This window comes from Lutzomyia longipalpis, chromosome 1 (genome assembly GCF_024334085.1).
Source record: "Lutzomyia longipalpis isolate SR_M1_2022 chromosome 1, ASM2433408v1".
In the NCBI taxonomy this organism is placed as follows: Eukaryota; Metazoa; Arthropoda; class Insecta; order Diptera; family Psychodidae; genus Lutzomyia; species Lutzomyia longipalpis.
In genome coordinates, this window is record NC_074707.1 from 407,932 (window position 1) to 427,481 (window position 19,550).

Genomic DNA, 19,550 nt, shown 5'->3' on the forward strand with positions numbered 1-19,550 from the left:
CTTGAAATAATTTTTGGAGCTTTTTATTTTAAACTTTTTATATCTTTTAATTTTAATCCTTTTAATGTTTTAACCCAGATATGCTTTGGAATTTTTTAAGAGAAATTTTTAATTCTTAACAATTTTTTTTTGGTAAAAGGAGCTTTAAAATTTTTCCTTTAAACCAATTTCAAATGTATTAGTGGGCAAATCTGGGTTAATAAAATCTCTTAAAGGATTACAATTAGGCAAAAAATTTAATCAAAAGAATAAAATCTTACAAGTGATCCTTAAAGAGTTTTGTACTCATATACATATTTTATGCTTCCAATGCTGGGAGAGCTTTTGAAAATAGGCACATATATGGGAATTAATCCTCATATTCTGATATATGTATAATGGCAATATAATATTGGAATTGCGGTGGGTGGGGTGGGGTGGGGGCAAAAAGATGTGCGTAGTTAATCGAGTAATTTCAGTGAGGGGATGTTCGATGTATACATTTTGTGGGGAGGATTAGAAGAAAATATTCAAAGGGGAATTATTATGGGGATAAATATTTGAGTATTATTGATGTATATTTGCCTTGGTATTTTCAGATAACATGGATCGCTTCCCAGACGGCGAAATGCCTCGATGGAATTTCACGGATTTCATGCATTCATTCATGATAGTATTCCGTGTGTTGTGCGGCGAATGGATTGAGTCAATGTGGGATTGCATGCTGGTGGGAGATGTATCATGCATTCCTTTCTTCTTGGCAACAGTAGTAATTGGGAATTTAGTCGTGAGTATGAAATTGAATATGATATTCAACACACCCTCGTTGGACGGGGGGTGGAATGGTGTATATATTTGTGGATATATGGGGCGGAAATGAGTCCCATTTGCATCGATTGAGTGTTGTGCGACCACTAAATGTTGTGTCCATACACAGCATAAAATGTTACAAAATTAAATGCACTAATAATGACTTTTTTTTTGAATCCCTTTTCTAGGTTCTCAATCTTTTCTTAGCCTTGCTTTTGAGCAATTTCGGATCGTCAAGTTTATCAGCACCAACTGCAGACAATGATACGAACAAAATAGCCGAGGCTTTCAATCGCATATCGCGCTTTATCAACTGGATCAAGAGGAACATAGCCAACGCTCTTAAAACCGTGAGAAACAAATTAACAAATCAAATCTCCGATCAGGCATCAGGTGAGCGGCCCTGCAATTGGATTTGGAAAGAAGGTTTTTATCCACTTTTACATACTATATCGTAAATATCTCGTCAAATTCACACGAATTCAGTGTTAATGTCTCATTGTACTAATGTGTCTTATATTAGTCAAAAACAAATTCGTAACAAAGTCATGAAGAGCAAGAGAAATTTTTCCTTTTTTTTCCTATCTTCAATATAGACCCTTTTGGTTCCTTTTGTTGATTTAAACGAATTTTATTTTTTTTTAAATAGGACTTTGTGTAAATTTTGAATTTATTAAAGTATGATGGCTTCTTTTGGGTTCTGTATAAAATAGAATGAAAAGATTAATTTTTTTGTTCATACGGAACTTGAAGTGATTTTTATTAAATTATTTTTTTTATCTCTAATTCTAAATTGAATTTTTATTTCTCAATTCAAAGTTGAATCATAATTATCTAATTGATTCTCAATAGAACTAGATTTTGTCAATTTTTTTTTATATAAATAGATCACTGTCTGAAAGAAACATCATACGTTTGCATACATAGTACATATAATGAAACTCAATGTAATGGATTTAAAAACTTTAATTTTTATAAATATTCTTTTTTATCATTTAAATCAGTTTACTAAAAACAAAATATATAAATAGAAAATTGAATTTTACTAATAAATAATTTAGTTAACTATTTAATTGAGCAATTTCTAATTATGTTGGAATGTAACATTTTTTTTTTAAAATCCATTACAATAGAGTGTTATATGTTTATGGAGTGTGTAGTTAATTTACTGTTTCATTTAATACATTATCAATTTCCTACTTTAAATGTGACCTACATATAAAATTTAAATTTATATGTAAAAAATGAGGATATAGCGTAAATAAGAGAAAAGATTAAAGTGGATTAGACCCTTCTCCAAATTTAATTCAATGTAATTTATTCCAAAATAACATGTTTTGTACCATTCAAAGAAACTTTTCAAAATTTCCTTTATTTTGCGTATAATTATTAATTTGCAAATTATTTACTTTTTTTTATTAGCTTCAAAAATTTTTTTTCTCATTTTTTATCAAAAGCTCAATTAGAAAAGAAAATTTTACAATGCATTTTTCTTTTTTTTTAAGATTGGCTTTATCTCACTTGTTTTAGTGTTTTAATTGAGCTTCTTCTTATAAAAATATTCTCAAGAAATTTCTTTATTTTATTAAACTTTTTAAGTATTTGAAAGAGTAAAAATAAATTGAAAAAAAAAAGATTTCTTGAGAATATACCTAATATTTTTTTTTAAATTATATTTTAAAAATATTTTGCGAATTGGCTGCACTACAACCCGCTATAACGAAAAAAAAGGAATGTTAAAAGAAAAAAAAAGTAAATTCCCCTTGTGTAGAATTGGCATGAATCTGGATTAATATTTAATTTTATTTTATGCTTGTTATTATGTGATTTTTTTGTGTTTTAATATTGGATGATAAATGTGTAATCCCTATACAATTCCAATTAGATCAAAAAGGCCGCAATTTGCATAAAAAAAAGTATCATCGTTTTTGTGGTATCACTTCTTTAAGATTTTTCTTTAAAAATTTATTGAACTATGAGAAAATGATAAATGTTAATTGTTTCGTTCATGTGTTATATGTGTACGCCTGGTTTTGTTCTGGCCAAGGGACAAAAGCGCGCCCCATGCGAGACACCCTCCGCCATTTTGTCTCGAAAGAGCATTTTTCTACATTCATAAGTAGCTGTGAAGTATTCTTTTTTTTTCATTTATTGGTTTAATATATGTGGATTTTTTTCTATGATACATAAATATTTTAAGGAAAAGCAATTAACGATCTCAATATGAATGACTTTTATAATACAATGTTTCTTTAGTTTTGCTTTATTTAAAAAAAAACAATAAATGCAAAAACTTATTAATTAAGGAAGATTGGCCAGAAATTAATGTTTTCACAATAATTTGTTTTAAAGTTTAACGGTTTTTAAGAGTCAGAAAAGGTAAAATTTTAAAACCAAATAAAAGATTTTGGATGTTTTAAAAATGCATAAATAAATAAGAAAGGAAAAGCTTTTTATTCTGCTTTTACATATGTATTTTTTTTACGCAGGGCACAGTGTAAAAAATTGGATGCATTAATTGTTTCTCTTTTACTTTTGCATATAATTGTTAAAAAATGCTTTAAAAAAATTAATTTGCAATAAAAAGAATAAGGGTGATTCAAATGATGTGTAAATTGCTTTTCCTTGTGCAAAACAGATATATGTATAATTATAAAAAGTATTTAAAAGAATCTTCCTATACTTTAGCTGCCTATTGAATGTTCGTAAAGTATACGTCGTGTCGTTTGGTGGTTGTTGATCACTGTTCTTCCATAAATGTGTAATAATTGTTTTACACACACAAAACAGATAAATCAGATATGATATTTTCAAAATTATTTAACTCTGAAAAAAATGAGTCCTTTTTGAAAAAATGATACCCCTTTGGTTATCCTGTTTTGCCAATATGAAACGGTAGGCAAGGGGGTATGTCGTTGTATGTCTGCAGAACATGGTGATAAAGAGTTTGAATTGACACTCGACGATCTGCCAGATGGGATGATCAAGAAGGATGCGAAGGAGCACAATCAACTGGAGGTGGCCATTGGTGATGGTATGGAGTTTACAATCCATGGCGATGTCAAGAATAATAAATCCAAAAAGTCAAAAGCCTTAGCCAATAGCACAAATGTGAGTTTTTATCATGAAGAAGAAATGATAAGATTGATTGATCAATTTATTTGGGCTTTTTGTAGATCATTGGTAATTCCATACTTCATCAGGATAATAAATTAGAGCATGAATTGAACTATAGAGGATTGTCCATTCAAGATGACGATACGGCGAGTATCAAGTCATATGGAAGTCACAAAAATAGACCATTCAAAGATGAAAGCCATAAAGGCAGTGCCGAAACAATGGAGGGCGAAGAAAAACGTGATGTTAGCAAAGAAGATCTAGGCTTAGACGAAGGTACAACATAACACCGGATAATGTTTCACTCACAAAAGCTTTGAGATACTTAAACATATTTTTTTTCTTCTTATTTTTAGATGAGGAGGGCGAAGGTGAAGAAGGACCACTAGACGATGAATTAGTAATACAAGCCGAAGATGCGATTATAGATGAATATCCTGCGGATTGTTGTCCAGATCCGTGTTACAAAAAATTCCCCTTCCTAGCTGGTGATGACGATTCACCCTTTTGGCAGGGATGGGGAAATTTGAGACTGAAGACGTTTCAGCTCATTGAGAATAAATATTTCGAAACCGCTGTTATAACAATGATTTTGCTAAGTAGTTTAGCTTTGGTAAGAAAGTCCCTAAATTCAATTTTTATTATGGAATTTCATTGAATAAAATATTTCTATTCAAAAATTTTAGGCTCTCGAAGATGTGCATTTGCCGTCAAGACCAATTTTACAAGATATCCTGTATTATATGGATAGAATATTCACCGTAATATTTTTTCTTGAGATGTTAATCAAATGGTTAGCGCTTGGTTTTAAGGTTTATTTCACAAACGCATGGTGTTGGCTCGATTTCATTATTGTCATGGTAAGTTCTTTTATTCTCCAAATTAATTTTTTATATTTAAAAATACAAAATGAATAATTAATATTTGATTATTAATAAATCTTGAGATGAGAAATTTATTCTCAAAAAGAAATTATATATATATGGCAGAGATAGGATTATATCCACACAAAAAATACAGAACTTTGCAGAAAATTAGGCACACATTTAAAATGAAAGAAAAAAATACGCACTAAACACAAAATTCTCAATTAATTTTTCACTTTAAATGTGGATTTTTCTAAAAAATACTTTGTGTGAGGTTGGCTGAATACTTTGGTTGATGAGAGCGAAAGAGATTCTTTTGGGAGAGAAAGTTTGTGAAATTTTCTTCACATTGTTATTTCTTTTTTTTCAAATACTGTCAAAAGTCCTTTCGTGTTGTTTACAAATCTTAATTTTTCTAATATAATATATTTATATTATTCTGTTCTTCCTGTGTTTGAAGAATTTTTTGAATGTTTCCATCCATGTAGTAATTTTTGACTTTGTCATTTTTCAAATCCTTTCCTCTGTTGGAAAATAAAGAAATATTTTGAATGTATTTTTTGTTAGATTTTTGTGTGTGATAAAAATTTAAGTTGATTCTTTTTCTCAAGATTTTTTTGTATCGTCAATTTTTCTAATTTTTAGACGAGGGAAAACAAAAAAGTAAATTTTCGTTTTTAATTATGCGACAATTGAGTTAAAAGAGTTAAAAATTTTTAACCTTTGTTGACATTTTAATTACTTTTTTTTCAAAGAATAGAAAATCTTGGATTTTTTTTTAAATTAAAATTTCATATTAATTTTCTTCCAATTATCGCATAATTCAAAGGAAAAAATTATAAGATTTTTCTTTACTTTTTGTTTCCCACATTGAAGTCGTGGTAATCAATGGATTTTTTTAATTAATGACAATTTATACAATTATTTAGTTATCCTTAATTAATTTGGGTGCCATCTGGTTTGGGGCCGCTGATATACCTGCATTTAGATCAATGCGAACTTTAAGGGCTCTCCGGCCACTACGGGCAGTGTCTAGATGGGAGGGTATGCGAGTAAGTAAAATATGAGCAAAAGTGGGACTTTTGAGCTTTATTCTTTCCATTAGGCACTGTCTATTGTGAATTAAATATTATATATAAACAAATTACTATATATAAAAAATCTCTTTCTCTATCTGAGAAATATATGCGATCAAAAGATTTTTTGTTTTTTTTTTGCCTTTTTCTGTTTTGATTGTTTTTTTTTTCATGTACATAATATAACTTAATTCGTGATCGATGTCAGTACAACTGATGTGTATTTTTGATGTTGAATTAAATGTTTCTTTCTCTCTAATCAGCATACAATATATTATGATATAATTGTGGCTAATTAATCTATCGCTATGTAAATTTTTTTAATATATATTCGCCGCCTAAGTGTGAAGAAATTAAGAAAAAAATAATAAAACATAATCTTTTATGTGTTTGTGCGTTACATTGAGGGTAATATGTGATATGTTAGGAACACCTATAGGGATTAGAGGTCAATTAGGGTGATTATGGCCTTTAGATAAGATACAAAAAAATGCATTTTTCTCATAGTAAGTAGGATGAATGATAAAATTGTACTTAGAAGACTGATTAGATCAGATTGAATGCAAAAGCTCATAACGCAAACCGATGGGGAATTAGATGGAAAAATAGAGGACACACAATCCAAATAAGTAGGACACACAGCCTCTCACGCTCAATGGAGGATCAATGATCTATTTATCTCTACATAAAATAGAAAATTAAATTTCAGGAAGAAGCAGCATCCGTTTATGGTGTCGAATGATGTAATTACAAGAAGATTTTGTTCTGTAAATTCTAACTTTAGGTGTCGCTTATCAACTTTGTGGCTTCACTTTGTGGCGCAGGTGGTATTCAAGCCTTCAAAACTATGCGCACACTGAGAGCTCTGAGACCACTCCGTGCCATGTCCCGAATGCAGGGCATGAGGGTATGTACACAAACAAAAATAAAAAACATTCAGCATTGAAAAAAAAATTTCAAAAAAAAATCGAGGCTGATGTCTTTCATATTATATTTTATTTTAAATTAATTCTCATTAGAAGGATGTTTTTTTATTATTATATTTCTTGTTATATACATATTTATATATACATAGATTTTTTTATTAGAGAACTTTAGCGGGAACGTCTTTAAGAATTTATTTGAAGAATCTCCTAGAGATAGTTTATTTATGCACAACCTTCAATTTAAAATAAATTTTAATGTAGCTTTTTGATATTTTAGTTTATACCATAATATAGTTTTGCTACCTTTTATATCCTCTAGGGATAAATATATAGAATAAAAAGGTTATGGAATGCCACAAAATTTTAGATAAAAAAAATGTATTGATGGATTTATTTGCTTCTTAAAAAACTTTTCTTTCTTCTCACATTTTTATTTTTTCTTGATTTTCTTGGTTTGCACTTTTCTTCAGCTGAAATTGGATGGATTAGTTGTTCATTATAGATTATGTGTGTGTATTATGTGTTTTATGTAGTGATGTTATCTTTAGTTGTAGATTTTTTTCGCTCATCCCAAAACTCAATCATTCTCATTTTACTAATGCAGGTAAAAAAAATGTATCATCCTTTATAACAAAAGCATGATTGTTGATGTTAGTAAACATTCTTACATTAAAATCTCTCAGTGGAATTGCGTTTAAGTTAATTAAATTACAACAAGACTAACAGGATTTACACTAACAACAACTATGTTGGATAAAATATTCCACTGAGGGATTAACATGGATATAAATTCACTTTATAGTAATTTGTATTTACTGCCCAATGGGAATAACTAATTCTCCTTATGCCTCCACCCAACAGGTTGTCGTCAATGCATTAGTACAAGCTATTCCGTCCATCTTCAACGTACTGTTAGTGTGTCTGATATTTTGGCTAATTTTTGCAATTATGGGAGTCCAATTATTCGCTGGCAAATATTTTAAAGTAAGTTTTTTTCTTTTCATTTTGAATTTTCTCCCATTTTATGGAAAATCTATTAAATTAAAAAATAATTTTCAGTGTGTTGATGTAAATAAGACAACCCTTAGCCATGAAATAATACCCGATGTGAATGCTTGCAAAGCTGAAAATTATACGTGGGAGAATTCTAGGATGAACTTTGATCATGTTGGGAAAGCCTATCTGTGTCTTTTTCAAGTGGCCACCTTCAAGGGCTGGATCCAAATTATGAATGATGCCATTGATTCTCGCGAGGTAAGTTTGAAATGACAAGAAGAATGCCTTCTTGAAAGTTTTCCAGCGATGTTTTGGTAAAACTAACTAATTTTTTTTACTTGTTTTAAATTTTGATATAGACAGGTCTTTTATTTATTTATTAAAAGCTCTAAAGATATTCAATCATAAGTAGGTACAAATTTCTATAGGGGAGGATGGCTTGAGTCCGACTTTGGGGGAATTTTTAAAATATTTAATTCTATCGTCTTTTATTGAAAAAGATGTTTAAAAAAATTTTGAATTTATGCCATCTTCCCCTAATATAATGAATTATGAATTTCAATCAATAAAATAGTGAATTCAATAGAATGAGTTTACCCAGCTCAATCCATCCTTGTTATCTTTATACACATAATTGCTGGGGTAAAAAAATCAATAACAAATTGCCTCATATTTAATAAACTTTTCTATTTTCATTCATTTTTTTTTATTTTCAGATTGGCAAACAACCTATTCGTGAGACAAACATCTACATGTATTTATACTTTGTATTCTTCATTATTTTTGGATCATTTTTCACGCTCAACCTGTTCATTGGTGTGATCATTGATAATTTTAATGAGCAGAAGAAAAAGGCCGGTGGATCACTTGAGATGTTCATGACTGAAGATCAGAAAAAGTACTACAATGCAATGAAAAAGATGGGCTCCAAGAAGCCACTGAAGGCAATTCCTCGACCAAGGGTTTGTTGGATTAATTAAAATCTCTTTTTTTGCAATGTTTTTAATCAAATTTCTACAATTAAATGCATTTTTTAAATTTGTTCTCAATAGTGGCGACCACAAGCGATCGTATTTGAAATTGTGACGGATAAAAAGTTCGACATGTTCATTATGTTATTTATCGGACTGAATATGCTCACGATGACCATGGATCACTACCAACAGACGGAGACATTCAGCAAGACACTGGATTTCCTCAATATGATCTTCATCGTTATTTTCTCAAGCGAATGCTTATTGAAAATATTTGCATTACGTTACCATTATTTCGTGGAGCCGTGGAATTTATTCGATTTTGTAGTCGTCATTCTATCTATATTAGGTAAAGTCCAGCCTATCGTGCAATCATGTTCCACACAGTGAGCTTTCTTGTGCCATTCTGCTCCATTTTTGTTTTCATATTTTTCACTTAAAGATCATTTTTTTGCAATTAAAATTGAAAATTTAAAAATAAAAAGAAGTAAAAGCTCATTTTCCAAATTTTCTGGGATGCAGAAGAACTTGAAATACTCACTGGGGAATTGCATTGCAAACAGGGCTTTGGCCTCAGATCGTACATATGGATGGATTGATGAGAAAATTTAAGTTGTGACAAATTTTATGTTGTGTGTTGATTTATGTAATATGAAAATCTGACAAAAAACATCTGTTCTTGACCTCATGTGACTAAAGATAATTTTCATGCAAGAGATCACGGTTTGACACTTTTTATCAATCTTTATCATCCTGTTTGAAGTGAATTTTTTCGATCTCTTTCTTTTTTTCAAATTCTTTTATCTTAGAACAAGTAAACACAACCAATTTTAATCTTAAAGAAAAAAATAAGCTGTACGAAATATTTTATTTGCACTTTTAAAAAGAATTTTCACAAAACACGAGTAAAGAACACGAAAAAACACAGATTTATGCATGATTCACATTAATTATGATTTTGTCTTATGTTTTTACATTTAAAAAATATATATATATATTTGCAACATCAAAAAAGCATGAAATCATTAAAATTTTTCTCTGTAGTGTTTCTTAGAGAAAAAAAATCTTAGAGCGAGATTTTCTAATGAGAAATGAGCATGGCCACAGTATTTTTCACAACAAATAAAAGAATTAGTCACATGTTGCCCAGAACCATGTTCCTTGGCAGAAGTGTCTCCATTGAGTTTTTATCCTTAAATTATCTCCTTAATTCTTTCCTTATAATTTGACAATTTAATTTTAGAATTTTATTTTTGTACAAAATGTTCTTAAAACAAACCCCCGTGGATCGATGTTTGATGTTGTTGTAAAAAAAAAGAAGTTGAAAGGTAAATTAGATGGTTTAGTAGCAACATTAATTAATGTGGGTGTGTGTAATTATTTGCAGGACTTGTACTAAGTGATATTATTGAGAAATATTTTGTATCACCGACCCTCCTTCGTGTGGTGCGTGTAGCAAAAGTGGGTCGTGTATTGCGCCTCGTAAAGGGCGCCAAAGGGATTAGGACGCTGCTTTTTGCATTGGCCATGTCTCTACCAGCCTTATTCAACATTTGCTTGCTACTTTTCCTCGTAATGTTCATCTTTGCCATCTTCGGGATGTCCTTCTTCATGCACTGCAAGGACAAAAGTGGCTTGGACGATGTATATAACTTTAAAACATTTGGGCAAAGCATGATACTGCTGTTTCAAGTAAGTTGCAAAAAATAATAGATTTTTTCGTAGCAAAAAAAAAGAGAATTTAAGGGGGGTCTCTTTTGAGAGCTGGTGAAATTAAATGTTTTTTGTTTTTCTTGGGGTTTTTCTTGTGGCGACGCCATCTTGTGATTTTCCTCAAAACACAAAGATAGGTTTTTCTCAAGATCTACTGAATGGATTTTGATGGGGTAAAAAGCAAATGAAAGAGGAATAATGTACCGGAACAGACTTTGGAATTTCGACTTTGAAGCTGAGAGAAAAGAAGAAAAATGTTTTTGTGCACTTTTCATAGCTTCTGAATGGAAATTCAAAAAATCGTTGTGGTACATTGTTCGTTGATATTTCCTCTTTCATTTGCTTTTTACCCCATCAAAATCGATCCAGTAGATCTTGAGAAAAACCTACCTTTGTGTTTTAGGGTAGTTCTGTGGAAAAGTTGGAAAATCACAAGATGGCGAAAAGTGATTTTCTTACTCTTCAAAAATTAGGCTACAAATGTATGGAAGATCAGGTTTAAGAAAAACCTCAAGAAAAATGAAAACCATTAAAAATATGTCAATTCCAACAATTTGTCCAAGAGACCTCCTTTAATGCAAAAAATAATAATTGCAGATGTCGACGTCAGCCGGCTGGGATAGTGTCCTCGATGGTATTATCAATGAGGAAGACTGCGATGCACCGGACAATGATCGCGGATATCCGGGCAATTGTGGCTCATCGACAATTGGAATAACGTATTTGTTATCGTATCTAGTTATTAGTTTTTTAATCGTCATTAACATGTACATTGCTGTTATCTTGGAGAATTACTCGCAAGCAACAGAAGATGTCCAGGAAGGTCTCACGGATGATGACTACGACATGTACTATGAGATATGGCAGCAGTTTGATCCCGAGGGTACGCAGTACATACGCTACGACCAACTGTCGGACTTTCTGGATGTGCTGGAGCCACCGTTGCAGATACACAAGCCAAATAAGTACAAGATCATCTCGATGGATATACCAATATGTCGGAATGACATGATGTTCTGCGTCGACATTCTCGATGCTCTCACAAAGGATTTCTTTGCACGCAAAGGGAATCCCATTGAGGAGAGCGGGGAATTGGGGGAGGTTGCTGCGCGACCCGATGAGGTGGGCTATGAGCCCGTGTCGTCGACACTCTGGCGTCAGCGTGAGGAGTACTGCGCTAGGTTGATACAGAATGCCTGGCGCAAGCACAAGCTGCACAAAGACGACGGGCACGAGGGCACGGGCGATGATGAGGACACAGACAAAGATACTGGATCAGCGAGCGGCGGCGGTGGCGAGAGTGGAGGCGACGGTGGCGGAGATAGTGGCGGTGAGAGTGACGCTGGGGCTGGCGGCGGGCAGTCGCCAGGCGATCCCGGTGGCGACCAGCTGGGCCGCCAGACGGCAGTGCTAGTGGAAAGTGATGGATATGTGACAAAAAATGGACATAAAGTGGTAATTCATTCCAGATCACCTAGTATAACATCGAGATCGGCGGATGTATGAAAGAGGTTTCGCCCCCTCACTTCGGTTGAGCCGCAGTAGCATTGACTTTTTATCCCCCCCTAACACACAACATTGAATAACAAACAAAAAAGCAACCTATTGCGTGAGCGAATGAGATTAACGTTTAGCCTGAATTTGCTATTAAAAACAAAAAGCATTTAAAAAATAATAATAAAAAAAACATTTCTACTTAAAATAAAAGAGCAAAAAAAAATAAGAAGCATGCAAAGAACACTGGAGCAAGAATTAACAAACATATGATTGAAGAATTATCAAAAAAAAATGCAAAGCATTATTTTCAAAAAAATACAAAAATTGCAAAAAAAAGGAATTTGCAGAGAATGGAAAACATTATGTAAACTGCCATTAACAAAAAAAAAAATACGGAAAAATCAGCAAATTACTAATAAAAATAATAATCTTATTATTACAAAAAAGACAAAGAGAGAAAAACTGTAATTATCGAATAACATTTGCATTTTATCAAATCATCTTAAAGTAGTACTTCAAATAAAATTTTGGGGCATAAATATTATTTATTTATTATTATTGTGAATAATTATGTATATGAGATGAAAATAAGATTTCTTAGATAGCATTGTCATTGCAAGAAAAAAGAGCTTTTTGCGCAACATATATAGCGTTTCGTTGGAGAGCTTTTCTTACATTATAGATGGTGATGTTTCTACTGGAGAAATTCCTTCTTTAATGTTTTCTTCTCTTGAGGAATGGACGAGGTTTAATCTTGGCGATTTTGGTGGGAAAATTATTATGAAAAAGAGTTAAAATTGAAATGAAAAAAAGGATTCTTTTTTAAGGGATACATCACTGACTGCAGTTAAAGTTCATCAAAGCTTCCCTAAATTGGCAGAGCTTTCTTTCTACAAAGAAAAAGCTCTAAAGGTCACATTATTCATTGAAAATTGAAGGACAGGTGCTGGTCATTGACCTCTTGTTAGAATTCTTTCTTTTACTTCAGAGAATGTACTAAAATAGTTTTTTTTTATGTGTGAATTCTTTGTTCTTTGAGCGAGGTGTTACCTTAATGGAGGAATTGTAAGGTAAATCTCCAGTGGAGAAACGGACAGGTGAAAAATACAGGTAAATGAATGAATATTTTTTATAGGGCGGTGACACCTGTTAAAATTTTATTTACCTTTTGTCTTTTGATTTTTATTTTCCTAAAACAGCATAGAAATGGTAAATATTTGAGCTTTTCCCCTTTCAATTTTCCTTACTTACGTGATGATTTTCTTTTCAGGCTCGTTACTTTAAAGAACAAGACATTGATGGTAAAGTTAAATTTTCTTCTTTTATGTGAGAATTTTCACTAGCTTTGTCCTAATTTTCTTTTTTTTTTTTAGAATTCAGGGAGTGTTTCTACCTGTTTGCAAGATCAAAGTCAGGACAAATAACTTCCTTGGATGAGTTGACGGTGATTATGAGATCTTTGGGATTGTCCCCAACAATTCAAGAGCTTACGGGGTATCTCAAGAAGAAGAATGGCAAGATGAGCTTTGCAGACTTCTTGGAGATTATGCATCAGCATTCAACGGTGGAGAATCTCCCAAATGAGGTGATTGATGCCTTCAAGGCAGCTGATCCCGAAGGGAAGGGGACCATATCAGCGAAGCAGCTCAGGCACCTCCTTCAAAACTGGGGAGAGGGCTTATCAGTGAGAGAGGTATGACTCTACCTTTATATCTTGATTTCTTCTTATCAATTAATTGCCTATTTGGCGTTCTTCAGGTGGATAACATTTTCCGGGAAGCGAATGTCTCCAACAATGGAATGGTGCGCTATGCGGATTTTGTGAAAATTGCATGTGCTCCCGTTCCGGATTATTACTAAATAACATTTAAATTATATCAGGAATGTATTTTATTTTAATATATTTTGAAGAGAATTAAAACCTTTTGAAGACAAATCTTGGTTTTTTTTTAATTCGCGTAATTTCATTTGGTGGAAATTCAATTTTTAATTCTTTTTTTTTTTATTGTGTACCCAGAAAGAGCGAGCGAGACAGCACATTTTATGTACAACATACATTGATCTCAAGAAAATCCCAACATGAAATAACGGCCAATTCAAATTTTATGTTATTCAATCAAGCAGTACTGCCAACATTGCACATGTAATAATAAAGAAGAAGAAAAAGAAGTTTACGTTTTATCGCCAGTGCATAAAATTCGCAAATTGCGTGCTAAAAATTGGATAATAAGTGGAAATTCTAACTTCACGGGACACCGTAAGTACATACCAATCAATTCCATTAATTAAAGTTCAAAGAAAATCGTGGAAAATTAGGAAAATTCAGTGTTTTCAATCCGTCACGCCGACGCTATGGCATATCGCCAAAATTTTTATCATTTCGTAATTTTTCCATTCATAAATTGATTTTTGAAAATAAGAAAAGATAGTTTCCTAGAAAATGCTGGAAAGAAGTTAAAAAGATCTTGGTCAGGAGCACCAGAACGTGTTCTTAGGGCGGGAGAGATTTCTAGAAAAAAAGATGATTTGGTTGCGAGGTAAAAAAAATTAGGGGAGACTCACCTTTTTATGGACTAGGTTGTTGTAATAAATAGGGGAGTTTTGCTTTTTTACAAATTAGTTAAAAAGTTAATTGTTTTTATTTATTCTTAAAATCATTAGGAATATTTTATTGACGTTATTTAAAGATGAAATTGTTCAAAATACATTAGTCAAATTAAAGATTTTTTTTTAAGCCTTTTTTTTTAATTCTTTTATAATTTAAAAACAATATTATTAAAACAATAACTAAAAAAATAATAATAATACAACAAGAAAATATCCCATATTAGGCGTACTAGACCCTATGGTAAAGAGAAGAGTCTCAAAAACCTTGACGATGAAGTGGAATTGTGTTTTTTTTTATAACGAAGACACAACCCAAAGCGCGAGAGGCCGTCTTTTATTTGCAATAACCGAAAGCGTGTACGGCAATAAATAGGTTTAACATGCAAGATTAAACATGGAAAATAAAAGCGCAAGAGAATCTTTTTTTGGGCTGTGCAGAGCTCACCGGAGGAGGTGAAAAATGTGGGAAATGCTCAAAGTTGGTGAAGTCGTAAAAAATAGTCACAAAGGTACCCCACGGATAGATTGGCGGATGGAGCATTTCTTCTTCAGGTGTCTCTTGCTTGAGTCATTTCACCCGCAAAGGAAATGTCCAAGAGGGCCCAAGGCGAATGGGGGGAGGGAGGGGGGATCAAACAAGCCAAAGAGCTGTAGCACAAAGGCCTTTCTCAAGAAAACAATTCTCTCTCTTTTTACGAGATAATAAATAGTCACCGCGCGTCTAATGGATGACTATTAGCAAAATCGTGATGATCAAGAAAGTACTTTGTCCAGTCTGCAACTTCTTGTTTTTGCCTCAATTGTGCACTAAATAGTTGCAAATTGAAGTGGGAAACCAGAGGAAAAGGAACACGATGCTTTTCGTTCAGCATCAATTTATGCCCATTTCTTCACATGATCGTGCTTTAGCATCTTTCTCCATCGCGCGCGCAAACTATTCATCTAATTACCAAACAATTCCATTATAAATGCTCTCTATGCACTAAAAGCAACATATAGCTTCTATACTTGGTGTACAACATACACAACATCTAATGCTAATAATGCCAATTATATTGGTTTTAGGATTTGTAGGTATTTAATAAAATTTCTCTTTGACTTTTTTGATCTATCGGCGTGCAAATCCACGCGGCATTTTTGCCTTCAGGGTCATGTTTTGCCATTAAGGTATTTTTCACTAAATGATTTTGGTTCTTTTTTTACGACTTTCTTGTTTGGCCAACAGCAAAATCACACGACGCATTTAGAGACTAAAAGAGTCGCAACATTTTGCCGAGAGAGGCAATAAAAAGCCTCACTATTTTATGTATACAGAAAAGACAGAGCGGGCCAATTTCAACAGGTGAAGAAATTTCTTTCGCCCATCGCCATAAATTTAAGACAAATGACTCGTTTTACCCGCAAAGTCTATCACTCCACAGTCCACACACAGCGAATTGATTATTTTCTTTTGAATGGAGCAGCTCTCTGCAGCCGAAAGATCCCCAAGATGTTGTACACTTTGTTAATGAACTGCTTTGGTGATTTTAACGAGACAATTTGTAGGTAAATTTAGTTTTTTTGCGAATTTCTCATTGTGGTTTAGTCTTTCAATTTCACTCATTTTTTGTACTAAAAAAAGAAGATTTAAATGTTGGTTTTGCTAATTTGTGTGATGATATCAGGATCATTAGATCGTTAGAAATTATAGGAATTTTATGAGATTTTGGTTCAAAAAGCTCATAGACTCTTTCTAGAAATATTTAAAATTAATTCTTCAGTTAGTTCTTCTTAAGTTAGAAAGTTTAAAGAATCCTCTTTAACCCATGCTAACGAGGTCATAGATCTTCTGTACGTAGGACCTTCATTTTCTAGAATTTGATTAATAAGACTATAAGAAATATAATTCCTGAAAATAAAATTTTTAGCCCCCATGGGGGCGTCGGTAGACACCGTATGATATATCATACGTTTAACGAAAGGGGGTTGAAAAAATCTAATTTTTTCTCAGTGTTGAAACCAAAACTTTAATTTATTTAAATGCATAAATTACATAATTTATGTTAAAATGAAGTATTCTGGCTATATTTTGGACCAGAATTAATTAATTGATCCAATAGAACTCCAATCCTTGGGTTTCAGAATCAACTCACCGCGTTCTTGTAGAGTTCTAGCTCTAAGAAGATAGAAGCTGAACTTGTCGTGGTTCCCACAGTTATCCTCATCGCTAACAGTTGCGTAGCCAGGAAATAAAATAACCATCTCAAGTTGCATGGTTGGCTCTAGGACGGAGACTTCTTGTGAGCATGCTGACAAATCTCCGGACAGAGCCGGATGTGCTATCCTTCTTCGTTCTCAGACCTACAAAAATCAAGATTTTCGCTATAATTTTTATATTTCCCGGTGTTAGATACTTTTTAATACTTACGATGTATCTGATTTAGCACTTCCTGACATTCCTTTTCACTGCAATTTATATTTTCATTCCCAAACTCTTAGATCTTCCCGCACAGAAATAAACTCGCACTATAACCTAAAAAGTACCTCAATTCAACCAACGTATGATATATCATACGCAGATGTTTATCACGTAAAATATTGAATAATTTGCGGCCGGAGGCGGATATTTTGCTTAATTCACAAAGTTTTATTAATAAATAAGAGATTTTGCACAAAATAATACAGAGAAAAAGGAAATTGTCATTTAAAATACACACCTTTTTGTTTCCGGACAACTTTGCATTTGGATACACTTAGATTTTTGTCAAAAAATAACATTATTTTATGTTTTTGACACCCAGGAAAATTAATATAAAGAGTTAAGGGTATATAAAAGTGGAAAACACTAACCCGGAAGGAAAATTTTGCGAATTCGCATCATAAAAATTAATCAAAAATTACCAATTTTGCGTATGATATATCATACAAAAAGTGAGAATGGGTTAATCCGTTATTTTATGTTTTATTCATTAGAAGAATTAACCTAAACTCCATTCAGATATGACAAAGAGGTGGAGAATTCGTTACTTTTTTCCACATTTGACATAGAGGTGGAGTCTAGGTGTATTCTTAGCATGAATTGGATATACCTACAACATCTTATTCATTAAATCAAACCCAAATATTTACAGAACATTCCATTGTGATGCTATAAGTACACGTAGCGGATTTTTTTTAAACAGTCATAGGCCAATTTAAATAACGATGAACCGCAATTTTGACCCATTTTGCCAATAAACTATCGCGCGGTTTGCTTCTTCAAATTCTCTTCTCGACTGAAAAAAAATTCATTCATCACGCAATGTCATGACATCTGCGGTTTTTTTTTACTCAATTCCTTAAAGTGCTGCCTGAGGCAGTCTTTGTACCAAATAAAAATTATATAGGTATATATTTTGTAAATTCAATTCAATTGAACTTTCTGGTTGAATTTTTTCTGCCAAAATTACGTGGAAGAATGATCGAAGAAGAGTGCAGACCCAGCACAAAGAAAGCGCTGTCTGGCAGCAACTTAATTGGTGAACATTTATAATGAAAATTACTTCCTGTCTTACATTTATTTGTGCACTTGAATCCCTACTTGACACAAGTTAGAGTCAATTTAATTCAATTAGACAAAATGTTTGCATTTTGTACGTGGAATTGCTAATTTGCGCGGACTTTGAAGAGAATTTTTAATGCTTTGTTTTTTCTTTTGAGATTTTTTTCATGTGGGGCACAGAAAAAAAATCTCATTGGGCTTCCAATCGAATTGATTTTTGTTGAATCTGCGCGAATGACTTGAGAATTTCGCGATGAAATGTGTTTTTGCACACGCGCTGTCCCCTTTCACAAAAATCAAAAGTTTAGGAGAGATTGCAATCTAATGAAGAAATGTGTGCCGATAAAGAGTGTGAAGTTTACATATAAAAGCAGCATAAAGGTTTTTTTTTGCTCTGTGAGCCTTTTTTTAAGCCAAAGAGTGAGCATATTTTTTTTTCTCATATAGTATTTGCCTAAATAGTCGGGTGGAGTTTATGACCATCTCAAATGAGTCTCTCTCTTCGCATGGATGTCCATTTGAGATTATCCGCGATGGCCTCAAAAATATACATCAGATTGACAGGGAAATTTCACCTGAAGGTGTATTGAATGCAATTAATATTAAGCATCCGATATCTCTTCCAATTAATCATCCAGCATGAGTGATCAAAGCGAGGGACACGATTTAGAGAGATTGCAATTTAGAGAAAATTGTGTTTTGTTGAGGTGGGATGTCAATCACAGTGTCTCACCGCTTTTATCATGATCTCACCACCTTTTTGGAGCGATTATGCGAAGAAAAAGCGGAAGGTTACTCTCACGACACGATATCTTGTGCAGAAGAGACATTGCGTTGTGATGCACAATTTCTTTCCTTCTCCGCTTATGTTGTGAAACATTGACTGATTATGCTTTTAAGTGCAAAGATTTAGAGCTTGAAAAGAATTTTAAATTCTATTCTTATTCTTTTTTTATTACAACGAATAAATTATTTTAAACACAGAATTAATTCGATAGAAAAGAATAATTGAAACGTCGCTGGATATGTTGTCGCATATCATTATTATAAGTGTTTGAGAAACTTATGTGACTTAAAATTATATTTGAATTTGGCGCGCACTCGAAGTGGTGAATTCGAGTGGGGAAAATAAAAAAAATGTGGGGAAAAGGGACGATTTAGCGGCAAAAATAACAGATCGGATTTAGAAGGCAAAATGTACGCAATGCAAACATGATTGCTCCGTAATAAAGTGTAATTTATCGCGTAAAATACGGAAATTTCGCAAGCATAAGATTGATTCTTCAAGAATCCCATACGCAACATGCGGGGCAGGCTATACCTACATAATGTACTTACCTCAAGCTGTGATTTATAAAATGTTATTCGATTAAGCTGATCATTGATCACGTTTCTCATTTTGTACCGCGCTTCGAACGCATTTATAAAAGCAAAAATTTCCCACTAAAATTGTCTCACAGGAGAGAAGC

The 19,550-nt window shown here is 32.6% G+C and overlaps 3 protein-coding genes across 52 annotated transcripts in view; all 3 read left to right on the forward strand.

The window, feature by feature from the left end:
* LOC129797257 (sodium channel protein para) overlaps nucleotides 1-12,597 on the forward strand; it is a 34,586-nt gene extending 21,989 nt beyond the window's left edge. For 11 of the 50 annotated variants that reach the window (XM_055839902.1, XM_055839912.1, XM_055839956.1 and 8 more), the window contains 13 exons: nucleotides 579-766; nucleotides 978-1,182; nucleotides 3,719-3,900; nucleotides 3,966-4,182; nucleotides 4,263-4,519; nucleotides 4,593-4,766; nucleotides 6,633-6,755; nucleotides 7,636-7,758; nucleotides 7,834-8,028; nucleotides 8,487-8,732; nucleotides 8,823-9,093; nucleotides 10,132-10,436; nucleotides 11,055-12,597. In XM_055839902.1, coding sequence (XP_055695877.1) covers nucleotides 579-766; nucleotides 978-1,182; nucleotides 3,719-3,900; nucleotides 3,966-4,182; nucleotides 4,263-4,519; nucleotides 4,593-4,766; nucleotides 6,633-6,755; nucleotides 7,636-7,758; nucleotides 7,834-8,028; nucleotides 8,487-8,732; nucleotides 8,823-9,093; nucleotides 10,132-10,436; nucleotides 11,055-11,963 — 3,395 coding nt within the window. In that variant the 3' untranslated portion in view covers nucleotides 11,964-12,597. Of the gene's footprint in view, nucleotides 1-578; nucleotides 767-977; nucleotides 1,216-3,688; nucleotides 3,901-3,965; nucleotides 4,183-4,262; nucleotides 4,520-4,592; nucleotides 4,767-6,632; nucleotides 6,756-7,635; nucleotides 8,029-8,486; nucleotides 8,733-8,822; nucleotides 9,094-10,131; nucleotides 10,437-11,054 lie in introns of all 50 variants that reach the window. The other 39 variants (XM_055839652.1, XM_055839672.1, XM_055839738.1 and 36 more) reach the window with 7 other exon arrangements.
* Nucleotides 12,598-13,065: 468 nt separating this feature from the next.
* On the forward strand, nucleotides 13,066-13,890 carry LOC129797472 (calmodulin-like protein 4). The gene is made up of 4 exons (XM_055840089.1): nucleotides 13,066-13,163; nucleotides 13,225-13,255; nucleotides 13,328-13,647; nucleotides 13,713-13,890. The coding sequence occupies exons 1-4, from the start codon at nucleotides 13,161-13,163 to the stop codon at nucleotides 13,812-13,814; spliced, it is 456 nt and encodes a 151-aa protein (XP_055696064.1). The 5' UTR covers nucleotides 13,066-13,160; the 3' UTR covers nucleotides 13,815-13,890.
* Nucleotides 13,891-14,086: 196 nt separating this feature from the next.
* LOC129797482 (dnaJ homolog subfamily B member 6) overlaps nucleotides 14,087-19,550 on the forward strand; it is a 34,026-nt gene continuing 28,562 nt past the window's right edge. Inside the window, exon 1 of the mRNA XM_055840118.1 lies at nucleotides 14,087-14,211. The gene's annotated coding sequence lies outside the window, so the exon portion shown is untranslated. The remainder of the gene's footprint in view (nucleotides 14,212-19,550) is intronic.

Coding starts and splice junctions, on each gene's coding strand:
- LOC129797472 (XM_055840089.1), top strand. Junction 13,256..13,327: donor TAAAGAACAAGACATTGATG/GTAAAGTTAAAT, acceptor TTTTTTTTTTAG/AATTCAGGGAGTGTTTCTAC. Junction 13,648..13,712: donor AGGGCTTATCAGTGAGAGAG/GTATGACTCTAC, acceptor GGCGTTCTTCAG/GTGGATAACATTTTCCGGGA.